Source organism: Anomaloglossus baeobatrachus, chromosome 9, assembly GCF_048569485.1.
Source record: "Anomaloglossus baeobatrachus isolate aAnoBae1 chromosome 9, aAnoBae1.hap1, whole genome shotgun sequence".
In the NCBI taxonomy this organism is placed as follows: domain Eukaryota; kingdom Metazoa; phylum Chordata; class Amphibia; order Anura; family Aromobatidae; genus Anomaloglossus; species Anomaloglossus baeobatrachus.
This window is the reverse complement of record NC_134361.1, coordinates 161,298,059-161,315,530: the sequence shown is the minus strand read 5'-3', so window position 1 is coordinate 161,315,530 and position 17,472 is coordinate 161,298,059. Positions and strand designations below refer to the sequence as shown.

The 17,472-nt window shown below is 44.2% G+C and overlaps 1 protein-coding gene across 1 annotated transcript in view; it reads right to left on the bottom strand.

Annotated features, from left to right (window-relative positions):
- Positions 1-17,472, bottom strand: part of FRMPD3 (FERM and PDZ domain containing 3) — a 492,671-nt gene that overhangs the window by 152,567 nt on the left and 322,632 nt on the right. The window contains exons 8-10 of the mRNA XM_075324032.1: positions 3,473-3,589; positions 3,201-3,332; positions 858-977 (exon numbers count right to left, since the gene is read on the bottom strand). Of these exons, the coding sequence (XP_075180147.1) occupies positions 858-977; positions 3,201-3,332; positions 3,473-3,589 (369 nt within the window). The remainder of the gene's footprint in view (positions 1-857; positions 978-3,200; positions 3,333-3,472; positions 3,590-17,472) is intronic.

The following is a 17,472-nucleotide window of genomic DNA, read 5'->3' as shown; positions in this document are numbered from 1 at the left end:
CACTTCAACTCCTCTCTGCTTTACTCTCCTCTCTCCACTCTCAACTCAACTCAACTGACACTGTCCTCACTTTCTCCTCACCAACCCCCCATGTGGGCGGCCCTATTCCCTTCAGGCCCCCGAATGGTGTGTCTGGTAGTTTCAAGTGGGAAGTGTTCCTAGGATTTTGATTGGACAAGCTGTTAACAACAACAAAGGACTGGGATCCGTTAACCAAGGAGGGTGGATACTGTGCAGAAGGGCAGCTTGCACAATACCCTGTGACGACCTGATAGGCCAGGGCGTCACATCCGTCCATAAATTGTACGTTTTTTAACCCAGAGAGAGGCATTATTTTGATAGGGACCCAAAATGAGGTTGCCTTGCTCTTGGCTGTTGGGCTGTCATAAAACTGGCCATTTTTGTGTGCTAAGTATCTATATTTTTACATGTTTTTCATATCAGTAATGCATGTCTATATTCTACTATACAGAGTGCAACTGTCTTCTTTTTGTTACTAGTGCAGATATTGCTGAATGTCTTAAGTGAAACAGATCATTCTTCATCATTGTCCAAGCATGGCGGCTTGGTGTTTAGCACTGGTGCTTTGTAACACTGGAACAAACAAAATCTGCAAGGAATTTGCATGTTCTCCCCATATTTTTGTGCTCTGGTTTCCTCCCACACTGCAAAGATATACAGTACTAATAGAGAATTTAGAGGAATAGCCCCAGTGAGAATAATGGCTGTATAATATGATGGTGATGAAAAATCTAAGCATATTAAATAAATAAATGTTGAAATTGTGATGTGTTGTATTTACATAGCTATTTAAAAGCAATTTTAAATGATCTGCATGCTTATATTTTCATCATTACCTGTATATATAGATATTCAAATGCCGCAGGGTCAGAATGGAGAATATCAGCTGGATCTTTGGGAAAGAAACTGATTCTAAATAAACATCTCATACCTTGATAGTGAGTTCTATGCACCACCTGGAAGAATGGAAAATACAATCACAGATTACTTCAATATGAATGGAAGTACAGCACAATTATTCTAAAATAATCCAAATGCTTTGTTTTAAATAGGCATTTCTTTCATTTGTAGAAATATAAAATACCAATAGTTTATTTTTACAAAGATTTCACTCCCCTCTGTGTACATAGGCAGCATAAAATGAAAAGTGTGTCAATAAATAAATAAGCAAACAAATAAAATAGTATATAAAATATATAAATTCATATAAAAATATATAAAATAAAGAACTAGTATACTATATTAGGAGTTCAGTCGGTAGGTATTCAGCATGTGATACTGACTCCAGATTCCTTAAGTTACTGTAAGTGGAACAAGCATATGGAAAAAGAGGGTCGTTATGCCGCCTAGAATGTTATGCTGAATGAGCTGCATCGTATAGGTGACAGATGGCGCCATATTTCCCTACCTCTTTCTGATTCTCTGACCATTTATCAGAAATTAGGCTTTTATTAAATATTTATAAAAGGCTTTGTATTCCTTAATTCATTTTTGTTTAGCATTCCTTTAAATCATCGCAACCAGTACATAACCTGGCATGGCACATTTTTATGGTTTTATCGCACATGCACTTTTAATGGCTGCAACATGTATTCTTATTCTGATATTGAAGTAATTATTGTCTTTTATGTGCAGTATATGGGGCTTAATTTTTATGTCCCTTTTATGTTACTTTTTTTGCTAATATCTGTGGAAAATGAAAGAAAAATAGGCAATACATGTCTATTTTTCACATTTTTTTTTAAGTAAGAACTTTTAAAAACATTGCATTCTCCTTTCAGTAGAAATTACTTTATACATTGGACATGTTGTTTTTTAAACTCAAAATGGCTAGATCCCCTCATGTAAATATATGGTAGTGGCCAGAAGAAGATACGCATACTATGTGCTCCACGGCATTTGTACACCAACATTGTCATCTGCTAGTGAACCAAGGTCGCCAGGAACTGAATTGTAAGGAGTGCGTTTACTCAAGGGAAGAGTTAGCAGAAGATGTTGAGACAGGTTGCAACTGTGGCGCAGTTACAAAATATAAAAGGCTGGGCCGATAGCGAGAAGGCAGAGTTGGCATCAAGATTACCAGAGGATCAGATGTGTACACAGCAGAGCAGAGTCGAGTTTTCTGCAGTGGAATCATCTGGAAGTGTAGTGAACTCAGAGGAGTCCGAAGATCGAATATCATCACCAGAAGAACTTGAAGACAATACAATTGCCAAAGAAACCAGAAGACTGAATACTGTCAAAAGAGGAACTCGAAGACTGAAAACAATCGCCAGATGAACCTGAAGACCGAATACCATTGCCACAGGAACCCAGAGACTAAATACCATTGCCAGAAAAACCCAAAGTCCTAATACTTTTGCTAGAGGAATCTGAAGACCCAATAAAGTCGCCAGAGGAACTCGAAGACCAAATACCATCGCCTGAGGAACTCGAAGTCTGAATACCATCACCAGAGGAATCCAAAGACCCAATACCGTTGCCAGAGGAACCTAAAGGCCAAACACCGAAAACTGTTACCAGAAGAGGACTAGACTATGTGGTCAAGCACCAAAGCCAGAACACCGTGCACCTTCTCCAAAGAGAAAGACAAGACTATGCTGTCAAATATTAAAGATTGGACATTGAGATTATTCTGGTGCATCATCCAAGTGAGCTGGGCCATTACTGCCCGCCGTAACATATGGTACCGAGAAGGAATCTTTAGTTACCAGAGTTAACTGTCCATGTAGTGTACTGCTACACAACTGGGCAAAGTTTAGTGTACCGTTAATATGGATAGATCGATGTAAAGTTTAAGTTCTGTTACTTAATGGTTTAATGTGGCTATAAGTAGAGTGACACTGATGCTCTCCTGACAGGAGGACCTGGATTGGGTTAATGATAAGGGAATTTGTTCATAATAATAGCCAGTGATTTTATGCACATAAACAGTCCAGTGTAACTGGACTGTGGTTTGATTTGTTTGTGTTAGACTTCTGTATCGCCTCCCGCTAACCAATTCCTCTTCCTATTCCCTGTTTCCTCCTAATAAATACTTGATGGTGACACTACTGAGTTGTCTTTTCTGTATGTAGCATTTCTGACACGTGTTACATATCCAAGTGTGCACAACTAATAATTTGTTCCTTTAATCTCCTATCCTACAATTATAAGTGCAATCTGTTCCCATTTCTCACATGAGCCAGTGGTTGCTTGTCTTGAAGTAATAAATATTTCTGGTTTTGATCTGATGCCGTGTACTCGAGCACAAGAGAAAAATGGTCACGGTGACGGAGCGAAAGCCGATCCTGAAGAGTGACCATGACATCCTGGAAAAGAAAGAGGTTGATTTAGACAGTCATCCAGTCATAGGCACATTTTCTGATCTCATGTACTTTCTTTCATTCATTTTCTATATTTTACTCAGAAAAGTGTTGCTGTTTGTTGGCTGAATTGTAGAATATCTTGCCTTTATTGTGGTTCTTCCATCAAAGGTAAATGATTTAATTTGTCCATTCTCCAAAAACACTTTTAATACGTTAGGTATGAGCAAAAGAGGGGGAGAATCCTTCATTTTCAACATGTCCTAAGGAAAAAAATAAGAAATAGGAAAGAAACCTTTAAGAAAAGAAATTAGAATAACGGAATTAGTGAATGATTAAAACAACAAGGTACATATAAAAGGCCACCAATATCTAATCTGTGGGGAAGTAACAACCGACACCCTCACTGATCAGATGTTATGGCTGGAAGTTCTCGGATACTACACAGCAGCTCCACCATATCTATAGTTGCCACAGCCTATTAAATTGGGGTGGGGTGGATCTGCAGTAACCTGCCATGATTTTCATGGAGTTCCTGTGTTCTGGTAGCATCAGAGACCTTCTGGCTGCTTCTGGCATCAATAACAGTGATGGTTAAGGGTGTCGCATCACCATCGATCATACATTGATGACCTATCCTAAGGAAAGAAAATCAAAACAAAAAGTAGAGGACAATCTATTTAAGTACAGGGCACATAAAGAAGATTCAGCAATATACTTTTACCTTTTCAGTTGTAGGACTCAAATTTTTTTTTACGAATGACACATTGACACATTTTTTTTACTCTACCATAGTTATTACTTACAGCAAAGATGGGCTGCAGTGTGTACATCGCCCAGGCCAAAGACTAATACTCTAGCAGGATACAGCTAAGCCCCCACCAAGTGGAGGTATCACAGGTGCAGGAGGAGCAAATCACACACACGCTTCTAAAGAATGGAGGGGGTGATTGCTGGATGATAAAACTGCCATCGCCCCCTCCATTCTTTGGAAGTGTGTGTGTGATTTGCTTCTCCTGCACCTGTGATGCCTCCATTTAGTGGGGGTTTAGCTGTATCCTGTTAGAGTATTTGTGTTTGGCCTGGGCGATGTACACACTGCAGCCCATCTTTGTTGTAAGTAATACTTAATTTTTGGAGGATATTTATTCATCTTTTTGTTGCCATTTTCTACCACAGTTATGTGCATGCTTACAAAGACTTTGACAGCTATTGTGGTTCTCCTGAAGAAGTTTGTTAACTTCAAAGCACGTTGAGAAAAAAAACACATAGACACCCCTATACTGGATATTGGACTTTTTATTGTGGATACGAAACCAACAGCACAGATCCCCCACTTTCTCTACTATTTAACCACCACTTGTACCTTCCAACCTATTGAGGATGGAACAGCTGGAACATCGTAATTCAAAAGCTAAAAGAGATTGTCCCCTACTTTTACATTGATGGCATATCCAATGGATAGGTCATCAATGTCCGATCAGCCGGAGTCCGACACCCTGCATCCCCACCATTCAGCTGTTCTCTATGCTGGTAGCGGCAGCAAGCAGCCAAAAATGCTCAGTTCCGCAGCTGCTCCATCTTCTGACAGTGGCCGCAGCTGAGTACTGCACATCCGCCTCCTATTGATTTGAATAGGAGGCGGATATGCAGTACCTGGCCATGGCCACTATCAGAAGATGGAGCTGCTCCGGAACTGAGCATTTCCAGCTGCAACCACCATCACCATAGACTTTAAAGGATCCCTATAGAAAGATGAATCCGGCACTCAATATTGTAGTGAAAAAAAGATGATCCCTTTAATTGGTATTAATCAGCTGTGAAATGCTGTGTACAGCAGGTGAGGGATCAGACCAGGTGGAGAAAGTGAATACTGCACGCCTGCGGATAGCGGTGTCCCTGTGGTGAATGGCGTTGTTTTGAGTGCTGGATTCTTCTTTCTATATGAATACGGAGTTGGACCCTATCTGAGCACCAATCATAAACCCAGGAGTGCTGTACACCTATATATTTAAAGGAGCCCTCCTATGAACTTTTTTCTCCCAAACCTGAGTATATGTATAAATACTGTAGTGTTAATATACAGTATTCACCTTTCATTTTCTTCTCCGATATCCAGCACCATTCTGCTCGTCTTTGGAATGATGTTACCGCTCTTTATACTCTTTGGATAACACTTCAGTCTGTGTGACCCAGAAGTGGTTTTTACAATATAAGTCTATGGAACGTCAGAAGGAGGCTCTATAGACTTAGATTGTAAAAGACATATCTGGCTCACGTATTGAGCATAGAGCAAGCCGGAGAGTATGAAGAGTGGTGTCGTCACTCAGAAGAGGACTGGATAGTGGAGAAGACAGCAGTTGGTGCATATATTAACAAACTGACACTAAAATACATACACATACTGTATACTCAGGTTTGGGGAAAAAGTTCATAAGAAGGCTTCTTTAATGCCCGAGACTGATCCACAAAGTGGACGAGAATAGGATATACTCTGAGTCTCATGGACTGGATATATGCCATTAATGTCTGATAGGTGGGGGTTACAATTTTGGGATTTCCAATTTTAAAAGAATGGAGGTACCTACTCCTCTGCATGGCATTCCAGGGAATAATAGAAATTTGTAGGTGTTGTGAGATATAAAAAATAGTTTACCAACCCTCTTCTTTCTGGAATGCCAATCAGGGAGTTAGGCAGGGAACTCTCATTCTCTGGAAACAACAGACATTAAAGAGCTGGCTCACTACTCAGCATAGCGGCAACATCGATGTAAATCTCATAGTGAAGGCTTTTCTCAAAATACCTTGTGTAGTACATTCTGCCTCTGAGCAGCGCTATTGCAGGAGGGTCATCCACGTCAAGTAACTCTCGGGCTCCATGACCTTTGAGATCCGATGATGTCACGTCAACTTTCAGTTAACCCGACACCACAGTGGCCGGCCCGGTCTCCCTGAGTGACTGGGCTGAGGGCGGAGTTTCACCGCACATCACAGCCCAGCATCGCTCCTGCTTGCAGTGCTCTGCAGTGAAGGAGAGAGCGCGTGAGATGCTGGGCTGTGATGAGCGGTGAAAATCCACCCACAGGCCAGTCACTTACGAAGACTGGGGCCGGCCTCGGTGATGTCGGGTCAACTGGACTTTGACGTGGCATCACCGGATCTCAGAGGTCACGGAGCTCTGTGGTTACGTGAAAGGGATAAGAGGACCGCAACAGAACCAATCAGAGGCAGAATTGAGTTACACAAGATATTTAAGAAAAGCCTTCCCTATGAGATTTACGTCAATGTGGCCACAAATGCTGAATAGTGAACCTCCTCTTTAATGTAATGTTATTTGAGCTAAAGAGTCAATACTTGTAATTGTGACGCCCCTGCGGAAACCAGGTGTCACAAAATAAGGTAACAATTAAGGTAACAGCTCGGGTCCTACATGACTGTGCCAGTCACACACACACACCAGCACACCAGGACATTTACACTCGCTGTACCCGGCTGAGAGCCTCACTTAGCGAGATGACAGGGCTGGGCATTGTTAGATAGCAGGCAGCCAACTGGGAAGAAGAGACCAGACCTGGGAGAGGAGAAAAGTGACCTGGGGAGTGTAGGTAGTCTGCAGAAGACACAAAGTAGTAGTTAGTTGAGAGTTGGAGTCTGTCTGCAGTAGACAGTGAAAGAGGAAGGGTGTCAAAATAGGCCAGAAGCTCTTGAGACACATAGAAGGAGAGAAAGAGACTGCAAAGAACCTGAGTAGTAAGAACTGCCACTCAGAAGAGGAAATTAGCTGTGGAGTGAGAGAGCAAGCCCCAAGGACAGAGGGACCCTGTGGGGTGGACATCGAGGGCTCACAGCACTTTGCACGCAGGGGTGCAGATCCCCAGAACAGACACGGACTTCAAGCCCTCTGTTAACTCTGCCAGGCGGGTGGGTTTCCAGGACCCATCTGCCACCCTTTAACGTCTGAGGCATCAGCGGCAAAGCGGAACGGAGACACATAGCCTTAAATAGTCCAAGCTGCCTGCGGTAGGACCCAGACACCAGGAGGACCTCCAAGAGCTCAATGCCAGGGAAGACCCACATACACAGGAGTGCACAGGTAGAGAGTGGCATCAGGTTGGCGGACACAGCCATCAGGACTCGGGTGTACCTGGAATCCAGTACGTCTCAGGGCGCCGAACCAGTGAGTAAACACCATCAACTGCCCTCTCTGTCTGGACTGACTTATTGCCGCGCGCCTCCACGTTAACCCCTTACTTACCCCTTGGGAAAAGCCCTGCTCGTGGAGGGCTCACCATCCACGCTGCCCCCATCCATCATCCCCAGTGGGAACCCACAGCTGCGGCCCTATCATCCCTGGCCGCAAACTACGAGAAGCGTAGTTGGACTTTTATTTTCTTTTTCTTTTTATCTTTCATTTAAAACTGGTCGACGGTGCCCCCGGCTCCGATACCCCTCGAGCCACGGACCGGCCGGATCCGAGCAGCCCGGCTGTCCTGGGGCGCGACATAATACACCATTACCTCCAGCATTTTCAGAGTAACAGTCACCTGAATAACTATGTCAAACATACAATGTAGAGGGTACCACAGATATTTAATGGGATCTTAACCAATAACATACTAGGACAAGCAATGAACTGAGTAGAGAAGAAAAAGGTGGCGTATAATGTAAAAGAATGAAATTTTATTAGCAACATGAATAAGAACAAAAAAATTAGCACACATAAAACCACTGAAATCCAGCCAAAATACATGAATCCAAAGTGTGTATCACTGTAAGGAAACACACCATCCCCCAGCATATATACAAAGAAGATCTATCGCTCTGGAGTTGACAATGGCAGATATGCAATGCAGAAAGCGGATGAATAATTGTTTTGGAACATTCCTGTCAACCCAGAGAACAAATAATACAGATTGTGAGGCAGAAAAAATGCACCAGTACTGGAAAGATAATAAGAGGTGCTATACAACGGTAAAGACACTATATAGCAAAATAAATAATGAATACAGCCACCAATAGGGCCATGATGAAACACCTAACAGTTAAATATAGACAAATATGAGGCAGAAAAAGTGTACAGCGCTTACTAATAGAGTCTGTTTGTGTGGCGCCCCTGACCTGGTCAGGCACCACTGAGCACTGCACCCATGCTGGGTCAGTACAAACAGGTAATCCTGATGGCTGGAATAGGGTGTGAAAACACAAACACACAGTGACTAGGTCTCACACACATCTTAGAGGGGACCCCTGGGCAGACCCAGGAGGGGGCGTGGCCTCCACATCTCAGCTAGTTGTGGGCGGAGAAGCTGGTTGCTAGGTTGCAGTGGCAGGCACAGAGGGGAGGCAGTAGTGAACCAGTCTGAGGGGAGGAAGCGCAGTGTGCAGTCGCAGAAGGAAGACGTGCGCAGAGTCACTAGTCAGATACTGCACGTGTGGTGGCTGTTTTGCGGTGGAGTTCGGTTGCCACACAGTCAGACTGAAAGACACCTTAGGAAGAAGCGGGGTGATTGAGTACGGGGACTCCTGGTAGACCAGGCACGCAGGGGAAACAAGTTCCCGAAGTAGGCTCAAGTTTAACTACCTACTAAACTTGCCGGTGGGGTGGACAACAAGTCCCACACCAAACATACAGAGTCCGCAGCATCAGCAGCAACGAGGGGGCCCATGAGTGAGATAGGGCAAGAAGCCATCTTTACTTGGTCCGCGCTGCCAGCAAACGGGCCAGAAAGGGGAAAAAAGGCAGATGCGACTTCCCTGGATGAATCCCATATACTTCAAGTCGGGGGTTATCCGAAACAAGAAGTGCTAGGAAGGCGAGCTTACAGTCACCCTTACTTCAGCCTGAAGGATACCTGGTTCTCCCTGCAGTCTATCTAAGCATCGTCCGAGTTACCTCACAGTGAACAACTGAACATGAGTAAAAACCCTGAAAGACATTTCTGGACTGTGTATGAGTTCTTCTGCGACCTGTGGTACTACGCACCTACACTCGAGCCCCTGGGGCCAGCCTCACTCTCGGGAGGCCATAACACCAAACTGCAGACATCATCTGCCCCAGACGCTCGTTAAACTGCAGTGGTGGTCACCCCTCATCCTGACCGCAAAACCGAGAGTGGCGTCACGACTTCTATTAAAGTTAACCTGACATACCTGTTGCCAGAAGATTTCCAGCACGTGCAGAGTAGACCCTGTGGCATTCCTGGAGGTGGAGAGAAGTCCCTGAGGCGACCGCTACAGGTGAGGGGCTTCACACTTGTATATACCAAATGAGCATGCGGGGGATGGGAAAGACCTGACGTGAATCACCACACGACTGTGGCTTCCTCAGGGGTAAGGGTGAGAGCAATGCTATCATACAGTGCTTCTCCATAACTGTGCCAGCCTCACAGTGCCTCTCCATAACTGTGAAGGATGATATGGATGACAGGCCGTGGGGGCTTCCACTCCTTTGCCAGTGAGAATCAGTGTGTGTTTGTGGGTCTTTGGTTGGGGTGTGTGACACTTACTATTTTCTTCGGGTTGGTGTTCATCACCCCACAGGCGGTCCCCATCGTAGACACAGTAGACAAACACATGACACAGGAGTACTCTTGGCAAACCAAAACTTTAACAGTTTTTTCTTGACACAATATGACAGACATGGCCCCACTTCTGATGGTTCTGCAGCTACTGTTTCTTTGGGGTACTCTCACCCGACCTATCCCCACTTTCTTGGAATTAGTCCGCAAACTGCCAGGCATCTGTGTCTTCATTCTCCCACTCTTCTTCTCACCGCTTTCCACTTCTGGGCTCCAATAGCTTTTTAACCTGACAGCTGTCCTGAGCCTGTTGAGGTGAGCCGTAGGCTCCGGACCTTTAGGAGGTTACCTCAGGGTTCACTGATCAACCCTTACTCCATGTCGCTTCTTTAGCTCTTGAACCCTTCTGCAGAAATGACTCTCCCCAGACCCATCACTCTAACAAACTGCCCTGGCCACTTGTCACGTCTCCCCCTCCAATCTGATTTAGCATCTAATCGAATGCTACGCTTATGCGGCAGCTAGGTGTCGCCGGCCTCTACCTGGTCCCGTCTCTCCATAACTGGGCCAGCCACATAGTGCCTCTCCATTACTGTGCCTACCATACAGTAAAATCCAAAAGCAAAGAAAAAAATCCAGCACCTGTAGTTCGATCTTCAATTTAAATAAAACATCCTTTTATTGGAAACATATTAAAATATACATGTATAGATAGTAAATCCTGATTTCAGTAGTAGTATCCACTGAGCCTCCCTCAATATGAGCTTTTTTCTTCAGTCTCCTCCACGGATGGGTTTAAAACCCCTCTCAATGCCTGTAATGGATGACACTGATGAATCTCCTTGATGTTCCTCAATAAAGTGTCTAGATAAACCCAACAAACCTTTGCTAGTTCTAGTGTTTTGTTAAGTACCGCATCAATGTGTTCAGACATGCGTTTTTTAAGTTCTAGTAGTACATCCAATATAATTTTTTTTCAGTTTTTTACAATCCGCCTTATAAATTACATGTGTATTAGATACAAGTAAAATATATCTTTGTACCGTGTTAGCCAGTAGAGATAAAAAAATTGTTTAAAAGAACTGAGATTCCTCAGTGGTTGATACCTTTTAATGGCTAACTGAAAAGATGGTAATAATTGCAAGCTTTCGAGACTACTCAGGTTTCTTCATCAGGCATGGTATAACACAAAATCTGAAGAGTCACATATTTATACACAACAGGACTTAGAATAGTGCAGTAAAAAAAACAAAAAATCAAAAAACAAGTTATATAAAATATATATATATGTTTTTTTGTTTTTTTTTACTGCACTATTCTAAGTCCTGTTGTGTATACACTGAACTGCAGCAAAATTTATGGCCACAACAGTTTGCCCCCTGCCATAGAGATAGTTCTGTTTTATATAACTTGTTTTTTGTTTTTTTTGTTTTTTTTTACTGCACTATTCCAAGTCCTGTTGTGTTTAAATATGTGACTCTTCAGATTTTGTGTTATACCATGCCTGATGAAGAGACCTGAGTAGTCTCGAAAGCTTGCAATTATTACCATCTTTTCAGTTAGCCATTAAAAGGTATCAACCACTGAGGACTCTCAGTTCTTTTAAACAATGTGTATTAGAACAATTAATAAAAGATTTAATATATTGTTAAGTGTGATTATCAGTAAATGAAGACGTCTTATTAAGGATTTTGCAGAGATTACATCTCTGCAAACCACAAGCAAAACACCTGTCAATATTTAAGCCAGTTCTTGTTCCGGTTGCCTAGATTATTAAGATACATGATGGGAGAAACAATATTAGGGGCCTTTTTTTGATACAAAATTAATTCAATTTTTTAATATAGCTTTTAGTTTATCATCCTGATATAATATTTTTGAATAATTTTGGATAAGGGTAGCATGGGCATACCGAGGATCAAAACTGGGGGGGGGGGGGGGCAAGCCATGGTCGTTCAGGTTGTAAAATATTAGAACGGAAAAGGTGAATGAAACGAAAATTTTAAGAGAATTAAATGTAATTATAGCTCGATTAATGACTCCGCGCCCCTCTCCACACACACACACACACACACACACACACACACACACACAAGCTATAATGCACCCCCATTACCCTCACACACACACACACACACACACACACACAATACAATGAACGCTCCATTACCCCTCCCCACACACACACACACACACAAACACATACACACAATACAATACATCCCCCATCACCCACTACATACACACACACACAGAAATACCATGCACCCCCCATTACCATCTCCCCATGCACACAATACAATGCACCCCCCCATCACCCCCTACACACACACACACACTACAATGTACCCCCATTACCCCTCCCCCCCCCACACACACACACACTACAGTGCACCCTCCATTACCCCTCCCCCCACATACAATACAATGCACCCCCCATCACCCCCTGCAGACATAAATTACACTACCCCATCATTACATACTCCTGCCTCCCCCCCTCCCTTGGAATACAGTGCTTCTCCTCTGTCTGTCACAAAGCTGTGTCTCCTTCACAAATGTTCCCCGTTATGTGTCCTCAGCCCCTCCCCACACATCCCCATTAATTACACCTGTCTCTTCGTCTCCTCCATGGAGCGCTCGCTTCCTGATCCTGATGTCTCCTGTGTCCCGGCGCCCGCAGCACTGTGATGACGTCAGCAATGTGCAGATCTCATCACGTTGCTGCCGTCAGGGGCGGGGCCCCGACCCGGCGCGCTGTTCAAATGTATTTACGTCTGAAAGACGCAAATACATTTGAATAGGAAGAAGGAGGAAGCTGCAGTTACCGGCGCGCTCCTCTGCACCTCTTTAGATGTGATTGCGGGAAGGAATATGTAGGAAAAACCAAGCGCGAATTCAAAAGACGGATAGGAGACCACATTGGGGACATTAGGAATGCCAGGGATACCCCCATCTCAAGACATATTAGGATGGAACATGGGGGGTGGCCTGGACTGTTTTGCCTTCAATGCCATTGAGGTGGTCCCACCACCAGATAGAGGCGGTAACTGGGACAGACTCATTTTGCAGAAGGAGGCCCGGTGGATTCACAGGTTATGCACTGTGAGTCCATCTGGCCTCAACGAACAGTTACACTTTGGATGTTTCCTATAAGCCCCCACAACCTGCCTTTCTGACACTTTTGACTGGTGTCGCTTGCTCTCTTTTTGTGTCTAAGATGTTTTTTGTCTGGTTCTCAGAGCCTGCCATCCTGCCATGCCCATTGTTCCGCAAAGGATCTGGCTTTACACATCTACCTAGTCTTAGGTTTTGCATCTCTATATTATTATTTAATTTTCTATCCCAGTTATTTCTATTGGGATTCTCGGACTCCGCTAGTTTTCGTTTTTACCCCTATTATATTGTCTCACCTATAATTATTGATCCCCTGTGTCATTGAACACTAATTCACACTTTATAAGTTTTGAATACCCTTTCTTTTTAGTACTCTTCCCTCCCTATAATTGCATACCATGGCCGCTTGTGCAGCTTTCCCCTCCTCACGGAGGTCTGGGAGGGAGACGTCACTGGCAGTGTGAGTGTAATCTCTGCTGTTGTATACGCCTCACTGTCTGTGTGTCAGGCTGGTATGCCTAGTTCTTTGCGCATTCGCGGGATCGCGTCATCGGGATCCCCAGTCACGTGACCGCTGCATGTAAGGACGCGGAAGTGGTGCACTTCGATATACGCACCCCGCTGGAACATGTGCTTCTTTGATTTTCCATCTACTGAGGGGTTGACCCTGCTCAATCACAGGTGAGAACACTTGGAATACACCTTATAAGTTGGGAAGCTTTTTGGTGGGCGTCTCCTCTGCCCCCTAAACCTGCATCGTGTCATTGTGTCTGTATCTGGACTGGAGGGTGATGACTTGAGGAGCTCACTGACTGCTTCGCTTGGGGTTATTGGACTGGTCCACTATCTAAGGAGTCCTGGGAGGACCGTCTCTATTAGATACCTATTGAGGCCCGAGATAAGTGGCTAATTGTGTATACTCTAATGAGTGACTGCTTTTGTTTCTTTTGAGTCTAATCCCACTACTACATGTAAAAATATTTTGGCTAATCTCTGCCATATAGCCGGCGGACAGAGATCTGGTACTGGGTTCTAGGCTTCCTAGCCTGGCTCTGGTTTAGAGATAGTGGGATCATATAGATTCAGTGACTACTGGCCTCTTAGTGTTACATAGGACTACCAGCATTTATTATGGTATATTTGTATTTTGTTTGAACTAACTTTTACTCCACTCCTGAAGAACCTCAGATAGATGAGGGGAAACGCGTCGGGTGGTCTTTGATAGGAGCCGCTTATATCCAACTAGGTGGTTTTTCTTGGGTTATTGGACAATACCATTTCCCAAATTGAATTATATTGGGTATAATATATTGTTATTACATATATTGGATTTGTTGGTTCAGCTTTGTATTTACCCTGTAGACTGTCACCTTTTATTTGTCAGGGTCTGGTTAGGGCCTATAGGGACAATCTACGTTGAGCGGGGGCGCCTATTGCGCAGGTTGTAGGGTGCCAACCTCCGCGGCAAGGAAGGGGTGAGCGTAGGGCATCATAAGGGCCAGGCACCACCCTCTCCTTGTACCCTTGGATATCTGATTTCTATTTAAATTTTGATATAAATGTTGGGCACTTTCCCTTTTAATACTGAATTTAATAAAAATTTGTAATTTTAGGAGTTTTTTCTATAATTTTGCACTAATGCACTTCTAATTGACTGCTTCAATTTTTTCACTAAACGCATTTAATGGCAGGATTCTTGTCAGGGCCTGTAAACCGGGAACAATGGGCACTGGATGCAAGGGATGCCTTTTCTGATTGTGTTAGTAACTCTGATACCCCAAGAACCTCAAATTTAAGGAACATCTTTCAGGAACTCACAGGGTGTTATAAAGATAATCTAAAATCATGGTGGGAAATACAGTCCCTGGAGAACTACATTAAGAACAGAATCGTTCCCAGAGGCCTTAGAATAAACCTGACCCCGTCTAAGTGTTCCAGGTCCCCGGAACTCCTGACAGCTTGGGAGAAGGAACTTACTGAGAGCTCTTTAAGACTGATGGGTGTACTTCTCAAAGAGGAGAAGAACATTTTTGATTTCACTTCTAGGAGGCTAACTACTCTGACAGAGGAGGCACTTAAGTTTAAAACAGATACAGACTTTTCAAGGAAGGAGGCTGCTTTGCAGTTTGCGATAGAGAAATTTCAAAACTCTATCAAGGACCGCAAGCAAAAACAATTCAGTAGGGACTTATTGGAGTTTAAAGAAGGTAGGGTTTACCCCACGCTCCAAGGAGTTCCGGTTGAGGGCTCAAGAGATAGCTCTGCTTCAGATACGGATACGTCCAATACTGAAAAATCTGACACGGCCTCTGCAGATATCGAAAGGGGAGCCAGATTAAAGTCCAGTTATCAGACCTCCGGTCCTTCTAATAAAGGGAAATGGGGAAGATTCAAAAAGAACAAAGGCCAAAGAGTGGACCCCTCCCCTTTGCCTTATACCTCCTCTTCTACTGCCTCGGCCTCAGGAGTGTTCTCCTCTTTTTTAGAACAGAGGACCCATCAGAATTTTTACAACTTAAGAAACAACCCTGTGAGAACGAATTACAGATGAGACTTAAAAATGACAATTGCATCATCAATCTGACCCCTCGTATGTTTACCCCCTTTGAATGCCAAGTTCTCTCCAAGGGACTATCGTTTTTCCCCACAAACTCCTTTGATGAGTTTGGGTGGATAAAGGATATTAACCTTTTTTCGTGCAAACTCAAGTGGAAACGGTTTTCTAACTATCATGATAAACAGGAATGCTTAAGGCTGGGGATATGCGAGGAGGACCTCCCGGACTATAGGCACCTGAGTACTCTCTTGAGTGAGAATCTCTCAGTTCCGGGACATGGTCCTTTCACGGATTTAAAACCCAAAAGCCAGAAAATGCCACCGAGTTCTGAGGTGAATAGCGTTGACATTTTTACCAAATTAGTTATGGATGAGCTTGGTCAGCTTAGGAGTGGAGGTAGGAATCCCAAAAGCAATCTAAGGAGGGAAGAAAGGGAGGCACTGGACACCTTGATGAAAGATGGTGCAATTGTCATTAAGCCATCTGATAAAGGCGGTAACCTGGTGGTCATGACCCATAGTCAATATAAAGGGATGTGCTCTGACATCCTGGAGAATAGGGACACCTATGGGGTCATCAGGAGGGATCCAACTGTGGGGTTCAACCAAAAACTTCATTCACTACTCGAGGAAGCTCTAACACAGAGGCTGATCTCCAAGAATGAAATGGATTTTATGTTCTCAAAATTCCCAGTATTACCAGTCTTCTATTCCCTGCCTAAAGTGCATAAGGGGGTGGACCCCCTACGTGGAACGTGGACGCCCGATAGTGTCGGGGGTAGACTCCTTCACACAGAATTGTAGCATTTATGTGGACAGGGTGATGAGGAGCTTTGTCACGGCACTTCCCTCATATTTGAGGGACACCTCAGACCTGCTTATGAAGTTGGAGAATGTGGTTGTAGAGGACAATGTCTGCTTTGCTTCAATTGATGTAGAGACTCTCTACAGCTGCATCCCACATGATCTGGGCATCATTGCGGTGGAACACTTCCTCAGTACTAGAGGTACACAGTTTACGGCACATAACCAATTTATCATTACCCTCCTTGACTTTATTCTGAAACATAATGTTTTCAGATTCGATGGGAGGTTCTTCCACCAGCTCAGGGGTACAGCAATGGGGAGCCCTTGTGCTCCCACATATGCTAACCTCTACCTGGGCTGGTGGGAGGACACCATCGTCTTTGGTGAGGAGACGTCTTGGTGGAGCCCCCATATAACATTCTGGGGGCGCTATATAGACGATGTGCTGGTACTGTGGTCAGGGGGGGAAGGAGAATTTAGGAGATTTGTGGGTGACCTAAACAAGAACGGACTGGGTCTGAGGTTCACTTCGGATTTCAGAAGAGACAAGAATGATTTCTTAGATATATCAATCATAAGGGATACCCAGGGAAGACTCCAAACCAGGACCTTCCGTAAACCCACTTCAACTAATAGCTTCCTCCACTGGCAAAGCCACCACCCCCTCAGTCTGAGGAGAGGGATACCCAGAGGACAATACCTCCGGATGAGGAGGAATTGTTCCTCTAACACGGATTTTCATTATCAAGCAGGGGACCTAAGAAGGAGGTTCCTCTGTAGGGGGTACCCGGAGCAGGTCCTGAGTGCGGCCTATAAGAATGCATTTATGACAACAAGGAGTGCCACCCTACAGACAAGGGTTAGGGAGACCACCCAAGTAATGAGGATTATTGGGGATTTTGATGATCGGTCAGAGGATGTGCATAGGATTATTACTAAGTACTGGGATATTCTGAGGGCTGACCCGGCCATTGCGGGCTCCATACCATCTTCTCCTTTGATCACATTCAGGCGAGGTAGGACCATCCGGGACAGGTTGGTCCATAGCAACTACTGCTCTCCATCGGGATCAACCTGGCTCGATACCAGGAAAGTGGGTACATTTAGATGTGGGAGGTGCATTTTTTGCAAGTATGTAAAACGGGGAGATC